Source organism: Suricata suricatta, chromosome 5, assembly GCF_006229205.1.
Source record: "Suricata suricatta isolate VVHF042 chromosome 5, meerkat_22Aug2017_6uvM2_HiC, whole genome shotgun sequence".
Lineage (NCBI taxonomy): Eukaryota > Metazoa > Chordata > Mammalia > Carnivora > Herpestidae > Suricata > Suricata suricatta.
Window position 1 is genome coordinate 59,645,438 of NC_043704.1, and position 14,628 is coordinate 59,660,065.

The 14,628-nt window shown below is 46.8% G+C and overlaps 1 protein-coding gene across 1 annotated transcript in view; it reads left to right on the forward strand.

The window, feature by feature from the left end:
- The first annotated feature begins 6,133 nt into the window (after positions 1-6,133).
- BOC (BOC cell adhesion associated, oncogene regulated) overlaps positions 6,134-14,628 on the forward strand; it is a 50,647-nt gene continuing 42,152 nt past the window's right edge. Inside the window, exon 1 of the mRNA XM_029938713.1 lies at positions 6,134-6,440. Within this exon, the coding sequence (XP_029794573.1) occupies positions 6,134-6,440 (307 nt within the window). The remainder of the gene's footprint in view (positions 6,441-14,628) is intronic.

The following is a 14,628-nucleotide window of genomic DNA, read 5'->3' on the forward strand; positions in this document are numbered from 1 at the left end:
TTAAAAAATCACCTTTAGGATAAGGAATGGCATTCTGTACAGTGGGGATCATGCCAGGACCTCCCAAGATGTGGTTGCCTGTTAGTAAGGGGGTGCTCAGGGAGGCACAGCATGGGCCTTGCTTGACTGGGGAGCTTTAGTGAGTGTTGGTGGAAGGAAGTCTCTGGTGCAGTCTGGGTCTTCTCTAGTACTTTCCAGAACAGTATGCAGAAACCAGGGCAGGGTCCCAATTTTACCCATTGCCACCCTACCCCCCTCTTTAGAAAAAGCCAGCCTCCATGGTAGTGGAATAGGGAGGCTCCTTAGTCACTATGTGCTTTCAGAGTCAGAAAGCATAGAGCAATAGCATGCCAAATTGAACTGGAATCCTAAGCAGGCAGAACTAATTTTCCCCGCATGGGAAATTAACAGAAATGCCGGTCCTAGCGTCCTTGGTCTGCATGGGAGAAAGGCAGTGAGACCTTGTTTCTTTGCATCTCAGACAAGATGGGGTGTGTTTCACTGCCCAAGGATGGAGGTCCTGACCTATTGTCTCCCTAGTGTGAAGCATGCCATTCTTTGAAACTCAGATGCCCACAGACTGCCTCTCTTCATTCCCTTAAAGTTTTCATAGCCAGCAGCAAGCCTGCTTGAGAGCAGTGCTATTCGTGCTTCTTCCAGCACTTTCCAGGTAGGCCCCAAAACACATTCAGAACTATCAAGTGGTGGCCTGAGTTTCAGCTGATCAGTCAACAGATTATCGAGCACTGAGCTTGCTGCCCACAAGACACTTCTAACCTAGATTATGAATATCTCTGCTATCCAGACAAGAGGTCATTTCATATTGAATTGCATTATTCTCATTCTCTCATTAGTGCTTGTTCTGAATAGGTGCTAGATGCTTCCCATTATCCTCCTCCTCCTGCTCCTCCTTCGCCTCCTCTGCCCCTCCTCCTCCCCCCCTTCCTCCTCATTACTTCAGCTTGTGATAAACTGCCAATTTGGAATTCTTACCCAAGAGCCAATATTCTTGGAGCACTTGGCTATTTAGAAGGGTTTTGTCAGTTATGATATGTTTGGGTATTTTATAGTAGAGAAAGAAATGGAGGCCCAAAGAAAAGTGATAGATTCAGAAGTTCAAGCCAGTTTTCTTGATGGTCTTTCACCTGGGCCTTGAGGCCTCTGCACTTGTTTAGTTCTGCAGCCAGAGAAGATGGGGACATATTGCTGGTGAGGGCACATCCTGGACAGGAAACCCCAGAAAGGAGACAGAGGGCATAGGGATTGGGGGGCAGACAGTGAGCTCTGGGTCTCTGCACCAGGGAGTTAGGGAGATGGGCTCTGCAGGTGTCCTGTGACTGTGGCCAGTGGTCCCCTTTCAGGAATGGGGGTGCCTCTCTGGCCCAATACTGGGGAGACTTTCAAGGTCAAAAAGAACAACGCCCCCTAGGCTCTCGCTGAAACCTGCTTTTGAAAATGCATTTGGCTAGACCAAGTGGACACTGGGGAGGTTAGTGGCTGGGTGGTGGTGGTGGGGTTTCCTGAAAGTTAGTGCAGGATTGGGAAGGTTTGAGAAGTTCCAGTCCAGTTTTCCTTTGGAAAAAACAGGTTTCATTATTATTTATTTAAAACGCAAACACGCAAAAGCAGAAAGAATAGAATCACGAACCCCATCTACCCATCAACTAGATCATCACAGTTATCAGGACAAACAAGGAGTTGTTGTTTTTTTTAATATTAGTTTCCTTTCATGACTGTCCTGGCTGCCAGATGGGACAAGGATGGGTGCCACAGATTGCTCTTTCACGACGACGTGTGTGATCCATCTCCCCACCCTCCTCAGTGGCATGGGAAGGCAGGGACGCCAGCCTGGGGCCATCAAGTATGATTCCCAGTTGTCCCATGGTGCTCTGAGATGTTTCTGCCTGACTTCCTACCAGGTGCTGAGCTCCTAGAGAGAGCTTGAACTTTATCTTTGGATTCTGAGGACCTGGTATTGAATGGGTGCTCAATAAGCATTGACTGGCATGTAAGGGTGTGATATGGGGCGGGTTTCCCCGTCAGGGCAGGTGCAAGTCATGTGAGTGCTGTTACCATTTGGGGAGCACTTCATCCAAAGTGGTCAGATGGTAGGATTCAGAGTTGGGTAAGGGATGATAATCTGAACCCTGGGGGATCCTGAGCGTGTGGCGGGTTAGACACCATCATTCTAGAGTGAAGGGGCTCCTTTTGCCTGGGAAGAGGGAAAGAGGAACGTAGCAACAAGAGAGAGCAGGAGAGAGCTGGACTGAGGCTTCTCTCAGCCTGGCCCCCAGATTCTGGAGCCCGCGGGCAGTGGGTGTGGTGGAGCGGGCTCTGGGAATGGAGGCTCCAGCCCGAGACCCGATTCTCTGGGTGGCCACAAACAGCCCACAAGCCGCCTGCACCACCCGGCCTGCGTGTCAGCCCCAGTGCTATGTTATTCACTGGGGCGTTGGCAAGGAGCGGGGCTCCTTCGGGTGTGGGGAATGGATTCCACTTCCAGCCTTTGCAGTGCTGGGCAGCTCCACAGAGCTGTGCCCTTCCGGGCAGGGCTGGGGACGTCAGCAGATAGGAAATGGGGTGTTGGAGGAACATGAGGGCAGATGCTGCAAACACTTCTCCCTCAGATGTGACCCTGCGTGTAGCCAGTGGGAGGGCCTCCGGCAGGGTGGCCCAAGGCCCACAGCAGACCCCAGGGAAAGTCTCCAGGCCCTGACTTTCATCAGGGACCTTGCCCGCCCCACTCCCTGCCTGGTCTTTTTCAGTTTAAGCTCCCAGCCCTGTCCTCCCCTCCCATGCATGCATGATGTGTGTGTTAGTGTTTTTTAATTTTTATTCTTGGCAGAAGTTAAGACACAAAATGGATTTGGAAGGAGATGAAACCAGTCTGGGTATATGCTGGGCAGCAGCAGCTTCATTCCTGGAGTGGGTGGGCCGTGAAGGGGGAGGGGCTGGAGTGGCGAGCTGTCTCCTCCTCTGGGAGGGACCAAACTGAAAATCGTCCTCCTTGGGGAAGGCCAGCAGCTAGAGGCTAAGCTGTTAACCCTCTGGGACATCAACAAGACCGTTCCAGTGGAGCCAGAGCCCTCTGGTCCAGTACGATGTTCTGTGGATGTGGGAGCCCGGGATGGACAACCCCTGTCCCACTTCCTGGGGTCTGGGAGCCCCTGGAGACTGTTCTGCCTTTGTGAAGGGAGTCATTGCTGCCATGTCCCGTTCCGATGTGCAAGCACTAAAATGCGCTGTGCTTAAAAAACTTCATGTCTTCTGCGAACGTCCCAGGCCCCGGAAGTAGTGGTGATGGTCCCAGACTAGCAGGGGTGGCTGTGGCCCAGGGACCTGTTTGAACCGAATTTTCTACTGTGGAGGCTCTCTGGGCCCCCAGGAGAAAACATTTTATTCCTTAAAATGTATGACGATACTCACTTTTTGGAATTGAAAAAGAAATCGGCTTAAAAAATTACAACAATTTCATTAAAATAATCTAGTAGGGAACATTTTTATACAAAATGCTCAATTTCAACGATGGCATCCAATGTAACCCAGGCATTTCTGATAGAATTCTTTATCAAAATGGCCCCCCAAACCATGGCAGAAACACCCAGTGGTTCCACAACTCAGCTGCACGTTAGAGTTTCCAGGAAGGAGTTTTCAGATACTGATGTCGCAGCCCCGCCTCCAGAGTGGGCCTTGTATCTATTTGTCGGAGGTGCTGCCCAGGCACTGGTGTGCCTCAGTGGCCCCAGATGATTCTTCCGTGCAGCCCGAGTGGCAGCCTTCGCTCTAATGCTTGTGTGAGAACAGAAGGAAGATGAGAGAGGTCAGATTAAGAAGTGGAAGAATTTTTTATTCTCTTGCTGCATGCTGGTGCATAGAACTTGGATCCAGACCCCAAACACTGCTGCCAACTTTTGGATGAGATTTGGGCACTCAGACCTCAGGACTGGTTCTGAGTGGGGTTGGGGACGCTGCATCTTCAGGAGGAGGTGGGACCTGCCACACCACTCCCTCCTAAAACATAGTAGCTAGTGCATGACTCCGACTCAGAATGACTTTGGTTTTTTCCAGTCCTTCCCAGTTCCTTCTCTGGAAAATGGTTCATTGTGTATCTGCTTGAAGTGACGAGGGACATCAAGACCAACAGTCAAAGGAAGCAGAAAAGCCCTGGCTTTGAAGCCTTTACTTGAGCAAGATGCTTAATCTCTCAAAGCCTCAATCACTGCGTCTGTAAAGTGGGGATGACAATACTGCCTACTTCATAGTTATTTAGAGGTTAGACAAGATAGTGCACATACATGATCTCACACATAGTAATTCAACAAATGGTCAAGTACTCTTCTTTGATTTATACTAAAATTGATGATTTCTTCTAATTCTAAATATCTGCCTTAATCTCGTGTTGCAACAAAACCTGGCATGTTACATTTACTAAATCTCAATGACTTTTAATTACATTTACAAATCAGTTAAATTAGGAAATTAGTAATTTAGGAGGAAAAGAGGCAGTCTTAAAATGTTAATATACCCAGCATGATCATTTCAGCAAACTAACTTCTTGATGGATACTTCATACAATTCACTAAGCAATTTCAGCTTTGTAAAAGTTAACAGAATATTAAATGTGTTTATATTTTTTCCCATAACACTTGTCAATATTGTGTGGAAGCAGCAGATCCTAGAATTAGAGGCAGTGTTCCTTGCAAGCCGAAGGAGTTGATTGTTAGACACAGGACTCTCTCTGGAAACACAGAGCTGCCTTTTTATGGCCCAAGGGGTTGTTGGCTATTGAGGTCCTCAGGCCTGTGGGAAGATAAAACAGCAGTGATCACATACTATTTGGAGATAGCTTTTTTCTTTTCAAATTTGTCTTTTGAATTACAAAGGTGCTAACTACATAGCTAACCACTTTGAATATTTCTGGAGCACTTAAAGTAAAAAGTACAAATCCCCTAATACTCAGACATAAATGATGTTAACATTTAAGTGTCTCAAGACCTTCAAATAACTATACACCACATATCATAATGCAATTTTTTTAAATTATAGAAATGGAATCATGCTGTTTTACAAGTTGCTTTTGGGATATTCTCCAGGAACCTCTTAGGCCAGTATTTCCCAAAGTGTATTTGATGAAATTCTCCTCACTAATGGTACTCTGAGGAAAAAGAGTAGTGTGGTCAAATAAGTCCGGGCCTGTGGTCATGTAAGTCCAGGCCTGTGGTTAAGTGAGTTCAGACTTCAGTGCTTACTCTATCCCCCTCTTGGTGATTCACGACACATAACAGCATATTAAAGGCTCTGAAAAGTCCTGTAGTAAAAAAAGCTAATTAGTTTTTCTTAACATAGCATTTCCCTAAATTCTTTTTTCTTTTTTTTTTCTTTTTTCTTTGTTTGTTTATTCATTTTTGAGACAGAGACAAAGCATGAGCGGGGGAGGGCAGAGAGAGAGTGACACAGAATCTGAAACAGACTCCAGGTTCCAAGTTGTCATCACAGAACCCGATGTGGGGCTCGAACTCATGAACTGCGAGATCATGACCAGAGCTGAAGTAGGACGCTCAACCGATTGAGCCACCCAGGCACCTGTAATTGGTTTTTTTAATATTTATTTATTTTTGAGAGACAGAGAACAGAAGACAGAGTGTGAGCCAGAGAGGAGCAGAGAGAGAGGGAGACACAGAATGTAAAGCAGGCTCCAGCCTCTGAGCTGTCAGCACAGAGCCCAATGTAGGGCTCGAACTCACAAAGCATGAAATCATGACCTGAGTCGAAGTTGGATACTTAACTGACTGAGCCAACCAGGCACCCCCACTAAATTATTTTTCTATCACATTTTAACATCCAGTAGGTTTTTAGAAGTGCCCTTTTAGGAATTCCTCAGTAACCTCCATCTATTTCCCTATTCCATCTGTGGCATAATCTTGTTGGGTAGGTGGGAAGAAAGGAGCTCGCTCATCTATTCACTTAATCAGCAAATACTGATTGCACTCCTACTGTGTGCGAGCCTGCGATGCATGCTGGGGACGCGATAATGAGCAAGTGCAGGCTCTCTGCCCTCAGAGACGCTCAGCCTCCTGCCTGCCCGCCTGCGCAGTGATGGTATTAGTCACACGGGGATGGCTTGCACCTGGGCATGGCAGGGGGCCTCCTGGCAGCTGTTGGAGCCCGGGAACAGCAGGCTAGAATTATCCCCACCCCCGCCGCTCCTGACCCTTCCCCAAGCTGCTCCAGTTCCCCACGCTCTGCTCCTGCTATAAATAATGGTGCCTGCCCCAGCTGGCTGGACGCCATGCGTTTGCTTACTCTGCGTGTGCCAGCGCTGCACCGAGGCCACGGTGCTTCACAAGCTGGGGACAGCCGACCAGAGACGGGGCCCGGGGCTCCCAGCAGAAGGCAGGAGCCGACAGATGGACCGAAGCTTGCTTCAGGTTTCCAAATTGGTATTTATTTTTACGTTCTAGGTGGTTTAAAAGAGCTTTGTAATTGAGAAAGAGTGGGGGTGGGCTGCGGATGAAATGTGTACATTTGGGGGTCAGGGAGGTGGTGAAGAAAGTGGGTTTGCATGAGGTCAGATGGGAAAGAAAGTAAACTGTCATGGTTCTGAAGCATACTTCCCAGCTGGAACTGGAGTTGTTTGCTGTGTGAGCGTGTGTGTGTGTGTGTGTGTGTGTGTGTGTGTGTGCACGCGCGCGTGCATGTCTGTTTTAGAGGTTGTGAATGCACACGCCCAGAGAGCAAGTGGGGGTGTATGGCCCCTGAGATATCAGCTATTCATAAGCCTCTTTTGTTGAAATACTAAGGGATAAATCTGCAACAAAGATGAGACTAACGAAGAAGATTCTTAAGGGGAATTCTTAAGGGGAAAGTAACCCTAAAGGGAATTATTCAAATTTAATAAGTGGCTGTCACTTTGTACCAGTCATTATTCTAGATTATTTGCTAATGTATTTTTTCTTCACCATTCCCTACATCACAGTTGTTCCAAGTTCAGGGTAAGGGTTTCCAGCTGGCAGGAAAGTCTAGGAGAGACCTTGTCCGTGTCGCCGTGCAGTCAGATGCCAACTGTGGAGGGATGGCTCCTAATCTCCCGCCCTGGCCCTGACTTCAGCAGGTTGACCATTTTACCCCAGGGCTTAGCTGCTCATTGAACACTTCAGATTGCCGGCCAGCACGCGTGAGCCTGTGAGGGTGTGGTGTGGGTGCTGGTATGTGGGGCTGGGGCTGGTCTTGCCCAGCCTTTGGGTGAAGCAGCCCCAGATCCAGAATAGACCAAGAAGCAGCAGCCTGATTGTCACTCATTCTGGGTCCCAGAACCTGAGTCTGGATTTGAGTCACATGGAGGCTGTGGATATGCACCTGTGCATTGGTTGCCTAATCATTAAGAGGAAAGGATCTAGAAAAGGACTGTAGATGACGGCTGAATCGGAGTTGGTGGTGATTATGTCACCTCACAGAGTAAATCAAAGTCTTTTCAACCCCCAAAGCTTCCTAAATATCCAGCTTCTCCTACTGAGGAAAAACTCCGTCCTTGACTAGATGACTACAGTTCTTTCTTTTCTCTGCCATCACCTTTCACCTTTGTGTCTCAGGTGGGCTTTTGGTGCACTCAACAGGTATTTGCTGAATACCTAGCACTGTTTTACACACTGATGGTTCCCTTGTGAATATCCTCACCATTCCTGATGCCCGAAGCCTTTTTTCTAGTAGCCAGGCAGACCAGGAATAGTGTGGTGGTGCTTGCACAGGGGAAGTGCAGGACTCTAGGGGATAAGAGCTGGGATCCTAACCCCTGCCTGACACACAGCAGGTGCCGGGGACATGCCTCTTGAACTGACGAGTGTCTCCTCGGATGCATACTTAACACTTTCTGCCCGGCCCCCCTCGGCAAGCCCACCCCCACCCACCTCATGCTTGGATGCCACCACAGGAAAGATCTGTGTCATGCTTGCCTTCTCCGCCGAATAAGAACCGCAGTGAACCCCCAAACCAGATCCTGGTGGAGGATAGAAACAGGGATATCAGACGCCCCAGCACCATCTTCCCCAACTCAAGCAAACTCTTTGCCATGAGAGCACCTTTGGGGGTTCATCAGAGCTAAACTCCAAAGAGCAAATCACTGGGCTTGGAAAAGCCTTTGGAAGTAGGTCTTTACAGCTTAGCAAACATTCACTGAGTACTGACACTGTACAAACATTCACTGACCTACTAAGTGTCCAGAAGAGAGACTTGTAAACAAGTCACGATACACCTAAAAGTGACAGTGACAAAGCTGAGGCTTAAGAGATCCTCGTTGACCTCTGTTAGCTCTAAGCCTCTTTCCTACCTTAGCTGACATACTGTGATCTTCTAGAACTACGCTAGGAATAAGCATGGATGATAGAAAGGGGCCTTATTGGAGGACTGACCTTCTGTGCTGAACAGGGCCCGAGTATGCATGTTCACGTGTGCACGCTCAGCTGTGTGACCCATTTCTTGTCAGTCCCCTGAGGGGGTCTGTGGGTATAGAGAGGAAAACATTCCCCTGGTCCCTCTCTCTAACCTGATGGGTTAGTGAGTCTGGTTCCTTGCTTGTATTGAGTAAAATCTACGGTCAATCTTTGATCTTTCCCTGAGGTCATGATGCATTTTAATTTTGGTGTAATAGATGTTGTCAAAGCTGAAAGTTGACTGGGTTCCAAGTTCTTTAAGGGTGGGAGGCTGCCTCCACTGTCAGTCAGTATGTGGCACCTCGTAGGTGCTCTTTGTGGGCTTACTGACCTGAGCTCAGCCCCAGGGACTGTACTTCTCATCAGGGGTGACCTGGAGTGACTACCTGCTCTTCGAACGAACATTCAATGGAATGTCCTTGTTTGTCTTCCTGTGCTTCTGAGGCAAAGCCTGTTACCGTTCCTGATGATTGGGGGAAGATGCTATTTCTGTGGCTCTGTGTATGTTGGGGACTGAGCAGTGCTTGCTCTCTGGTGTGCTTCCTGGTGTTATACTTCCTGTTCTTCTCAGGACTCCATTGCTTTCAGAGGATACTTTCAGATGGCGTGGAGTCCTGGCCTTAGGTAGTACGGCTTGTGTTTACACACTGGTCACTTAAATGGGATCATTTTTCCTTTGTCCTGAGAGATAGAACATTAAGATCTACTTTAAGTGCTATTCAGGTCCTGAGACATATTTTTTTTATAATACCCTGTTCATGCTTTACCTGGACTGTAATTGATTCCTTTTACATAGACTCTTTTGTCAACCATGAGCACCAGAAGGTTTGGGAGTTGGATGCTCCTGCTTCCTCTCTAGTAGCTCTGCTACCATTTTCCTTCATTGTTTCCTTGTGTGCCTAAAGCCCTGGCCATGGGTTATAAATTAGAAACAGGTAGGTGGAAAAGAGCAGGTGGCTTTGTTGTGGCTTTGTTCATTCACTATGAGGTCAGAGGTGAGCTCCTTTCTGGGGCTGGGAGGGGAGGTTAGAGAGAGGGACCAGGGAATGTTTTTGTCTCTATAAACACTTCTTCATAACTTCTTGTCCCAAATGACCTATTGTCTGATGGGGATCGTTTTCCCTTTCTCTGTGAACATGTAGAGACATTACAGAGAAATTATGATCATTATCATCATTATCATCATCAAGAGTGCAGGGAGAGGGCATAAACAGGGTGAGGGAGAGGTGGTGGGGAGCAGTTATTAGTTTAAGTGATGTAAATGTGGGCTAGTGTTAGGTGGAGAATAAGAGACTAGAAACCAAGTTGGAAACTTGGGAACACTATAGCACTGTCCATGATTTCTTGTCCCACAGGGCTATTGTGCAGTTGTGGAAAACACTGCATAGGATAGAGGTATTACTGCTTTTATTTTTCAACAAAGACTATCTCTTGAACTTCTGATGCATGTGTGTAGTGCAGCAAAATCAGGCCATTGCTTAATTTTGGACAGCATATAAGAAACAAAGAAATGGTATCACATGTGTCTCGATTTGTTAAAATGCAACATCTTTCAGTTTTAAAGGACATTCATCTAAAAGCCCACTCGGTGGCAGTGCCACTGTATGAAATTAACCTCCAGTGAATGGCTTTCAGTAGAAAAGTTCCAGGACACCTGTCCCCTCAAGTTAATGCATGATTGCTGCATGCCAGGCTTTCACACTCAATCTCATTAACTCTTTTTAGCAGCTCAGAAAAACAAGTGTTAACATTTTCATTTTCACAGAGTAAACTGAGACTCGGAGATTAATCGGTTTACCCAAAGCTGTCTTCTACCGAGGAGAGAAGTGGCAGAGCCCTGATCTGAACCCTGCCCTCGTGGTTTCTTGGCATCTGATCTTGTCATTTAGGGGAAGAGCAATTCTTTAATAAAAATTTGAGAAGACTCCTAAAATCGTAATGTGCTAAGGCATTGAGAAGGGTATTGATAACCTCTCCATCTCTCAAGTGGGGACAACAATGCCCCATGGGTTGCAAAGATTAAAAGGGATGCTATATATGAAGCCCCCAGCACTGGGCCTGGAGCTCAGCGTATTGAGCTGCCTTTCCCACATCTCTGCTCCTGCTCCTCCTCCCTTCCCCAGGCTTTCTCATCAGGCCCGAACCACTCCTTCTCTTTCTGACTCAGCAGCATTCTGTTTTCTTCTTCTCCCATGTCTCTCTGCCTATCTCCTTCCACTCTAGCCTCGAGGTGAGGGTCCTCTTGATGGGGGCCAGGTAATTCCTACTCACGCTATCCTCCTGGGTTAGATCCCTTCCAGTTCAGTGACTGCAGGAGGCCAGAAGTCTCAAGCTTGGTAGGGTGTTTGTTGTGGGAAGAGAGATAAGGAAAACAAAGAAGGTTCTTGAATGAGACCTCAGTCTGCAGAGACACTGATTTCTGTCAAACAACTTGGCCTTCCCCTAGAGGGCTGCCTACACTGTTCTAAGGGCCATTTGGCTTTGGGAAATAAAGGCCATGGTTATAGTCCTTTTCCTGTAGAAAAACCCCTGGTCCCGCCCCTGATAACCCTTCTGTATGCATTTTTCCTATAGGTCCAAGGTCAGACTAACAGTCCTTCTCAATCTCAAATTTCTAATCCAAACAAACCCTTCAGTTTAGCAAGCATTGACTGAGCCCCTGTCATGTGCCAAGGCTTTTCTGGATGCTAGGGTTACCAAGATAAAGTTGACACATCCTTGCCTTCAGGAAGTGTGTAGTCAGGTCAGAGGGTAGATGTCAGAGGCACATTACACACACATGATCAAACCCATAAGTTATGGAAATATTATAATGTGCAGAACACAGTGGAATGGTCACTGGAGGCATCATATGGTCACATTTGCAATAAGCTTTGAAGGACAATTAAGAATTCCCCTGATGCAATGAAGGGAGAAGGGGGAGGTGGCTCTGCTAGAAGAGAGGGTGTGAAGACGCAGCTTGCCCAGATCTAGGGCTTGTGGGAAGAAGACCTGAAAAAGGCTGGCTGCAGCCCACTTATGAAGAAACTGGAAGGTTGTGCAGAGGTGTTTGGATTTCATTTAATCATACTTAGATAGGAAGCTATGGAAGGTGGGTCTGTTAGTTGCTTCGTTTTGAATCAACCTCAAAAGGGGAAAAAAAAATCCCTCCTACTTCCATCACATTTTTAAATGAGCTGCTTTTGTTTCCTGTTCCTTTCTAGGCCTCCCCTACTGCTTACGTTTTTTTACAAAATGGTGTCTGTTTTTCCCTTAATATATTTTAAACACTTTTTCATGTTGTTGCTTGCCCTTTATGGTTACCGTTTTAATGGCTGCATAAGAATCCATCAATTATTTTGCTGTAATTTATTTAAAGCAGTAGCGGGAAAAGAACCACAAAGGTTTTAGACTTAGAACCTGTTCAAATCCTGACTGATCTACCATCTGTGTAATCTTGGACAAAATATGTAATCGCTGAGTTTTAATTTCTTCATTTATAAGATGTGTGGATCGTATTTACCTGCCTTACAGGGCCATTGTGAGGATTACATCAAACTGGATGAATTAGGAATTGTGGCCTGGAGGAGGCACTTATTGAGTGAATGCTTGATGTTCTAGAAGAAAGGTAGGGGGCGATGGGGAGAGGAGAGCGTCAGGGAGCCAGCTGGAGGGCTCTGGACCTGTGGTGTTCAGTAGTAGACGTTACCACACTGACCGTTGAGCACCTGAAATGTGGTTAGTCCAAATTGGGATGTGTAGTAAATATAAAATACACACTAGACTTAGGAGACCTAGTATGAAATAATGTAAAACACTTTATTAATTTTTACACTGATTATATATTAAAACTATAGTATTTGGGGTATATTGTGTTGAAAGATATTAAAAAATATTTTCACCTGATTTTAATATGTGGCTACTAGAAAATTGTAAAGGACATATGGGGCTTGCATTGTGTTTCTCTGGCTGCTTTTTATATTTTATTTTCTATTTTTAAGAGAGGGCATGCATGTGTTTGAGGGAGGGAGGGAGAGAGAGAGAGAGAGAAAGAGAGAGAGAGAATCTTAAGCAGGCTCCATGCTGTGACTCTCATGACCATGAGATCATGACCTGAAATCAAGAATCAGACGCTTAACCAACTGAGCCACCCAGGCACCCCATTCTGGTTGCTTTGAATCCATATGACTGACTATATGTAGGAAAGATAGGAGGAGAAGGTGAATTGGAGTCTATGTTTGTATACTCAAATTAGTGGGTGTCCTCTGAACAGTGAAATGAAAAGCAAATATTTGTTCTAGACCAGTTGAGTGGCCGTTGTGGCCCTTACCACACCACGCACATCAGTGGTAAGATTGCTGACCAAGGTGTCGGTGGCAGGGAAGCCTGGGAAGAGCGTGACTGGTCTGTGGAGCTCCCAGAGTGCTTCAGGCCTGGCCTTCAGGGAAGCGCCAGGCATCCCCACTGGCTCTTCTGTAACACGTGCAGTATGCTGGGGTCGAACAACTGGGAATAAAACCATGCAGAGAAAACCAGGTTGGAAGGGTGGCCTCCTCTGTAGGGAGCCTAAGCGCTCTGAGTCCTGTATAACCCTGTTCCGTTGCATGTCTCCACCTGCTCCGGTGCAGAGTCCTCAGGGAAGGATTATCACCTTTACGGATCCCTAATGGATATAAGTAGATTTGATGCTGAGGCTGGCTTCTGGGTAGCATTTCAAATAACCACATGCTGTTTAGGTTTTCTAGCCAGGAATTGGAATTGTAGCTTGGCTCTTAAAGTAGCCACTGTACCATTTCTTGTAGGGTTTTCAGGGAATAGAGCCTTAAAATCAAGATAAAAGAAGCAAATAAAAATTATAAGAACTTCTTTGTACTTTCCTACCATTGGTCTCCCCTGGGTTGAGCTCCCCTGGGTTGAGCTCAGGAAACCACAGATTTTGGATGCATCTCAGGGGGGTAAGAGCAAGGCAGGTAGAAGATACCAAGTTTGGAGGGCAAAAGGTAAAACCACAGCAAGCACCAGGATCTGCCTTGCTGGAGGAGTTTTATCTGACCTCAGCCTGCCTGACTTTGGCATTTGGTTGATGTGGATAACAACACAGCCTCGTGATAGACACTAGCATCACTAAGGCACTGTCACTATCCTAGGAGCATGATGCTGCTGCTAAAGTGCTGTCACCCATCTGAACCCTGATTGGAGTTGTCAGTCGGGTAAATAAAGAGTTTTAAGTTCTCGGTCAGCAGTGTAAAACTAGAAGAACATATATATATGTTTTATTCACTTAGCAACCATTTGCTGATCTCTTTCTACCTGCCAGACACCATGGGGTTAACGTTTTAACTCTAGGAGAGTATATGAAGGTTTCAGTAGTCATTCTTTGCTTTTATTTTCTATCTTGATTTTAAATTTGTGATTTTTTTATAGTCACAGAATAAGTAGCATTCACCACTTATGAAATTGATTCTTTACTCTTTGAGAACTTCTTGGATCCTGGCTACCAATTTTATCTTTTCTGAGAAATTGGGAGAAACATACTCTTTTCCCCTCCCACATTCTTTGCCCTCCTTCCCTTTGAAGCCTTGAGGTAGGATCACTTCTGATCTCCAGGAGCCCCACGTCCCACTTCTGGCAGATACACTTAGGACAAGGCTTAACCTGCTAGAGAGCCCACTCCCTCAAGGCAAAGGGCCCTGTGTGCCCTAGTTTGGCTCTGGCAGAGGACAGCTGCCACCTCTTCCTCAATGCCGGCAGCCAGAGGAGGAAGTGGGCCCCCACATGGCAGGCTACTGGGTCCTCTGCCCCTAGGGGAGATTTATTTTTAAGTGGTTTCATCCCATTGCATCGCCTGTGACTTTTCAAGGCAATTGTGGAGAGCTGGGAATTGGCCAAAGGTCTGATACCTCAGGGAGGTAGGTGTCTCTGGTTTTAATGACCTTAAGTTGACTGGGATTGGAGATCTGGGTGATGCTGGGAGACTTGGGCATAGATAGCAGAATAAATGTAAAGGTTTCTTTGCTCCAAGGCCCCGATGGGCCATATCTACCCACCACCCACTATACTCTCTTACACAGCCTCAAGCCTGTGCACATGTCCCCCTGTAGGTGCTGAGCCTCTCTCCCCACTCAGCTGCCCTGGGAGCCCCCACTTCTTACCTTTCTCCACCAACTCTACGCCCCACCCCAGCACTGTCATTCCCAACCCCAAAGCCTAGCCTTTCTGCCAG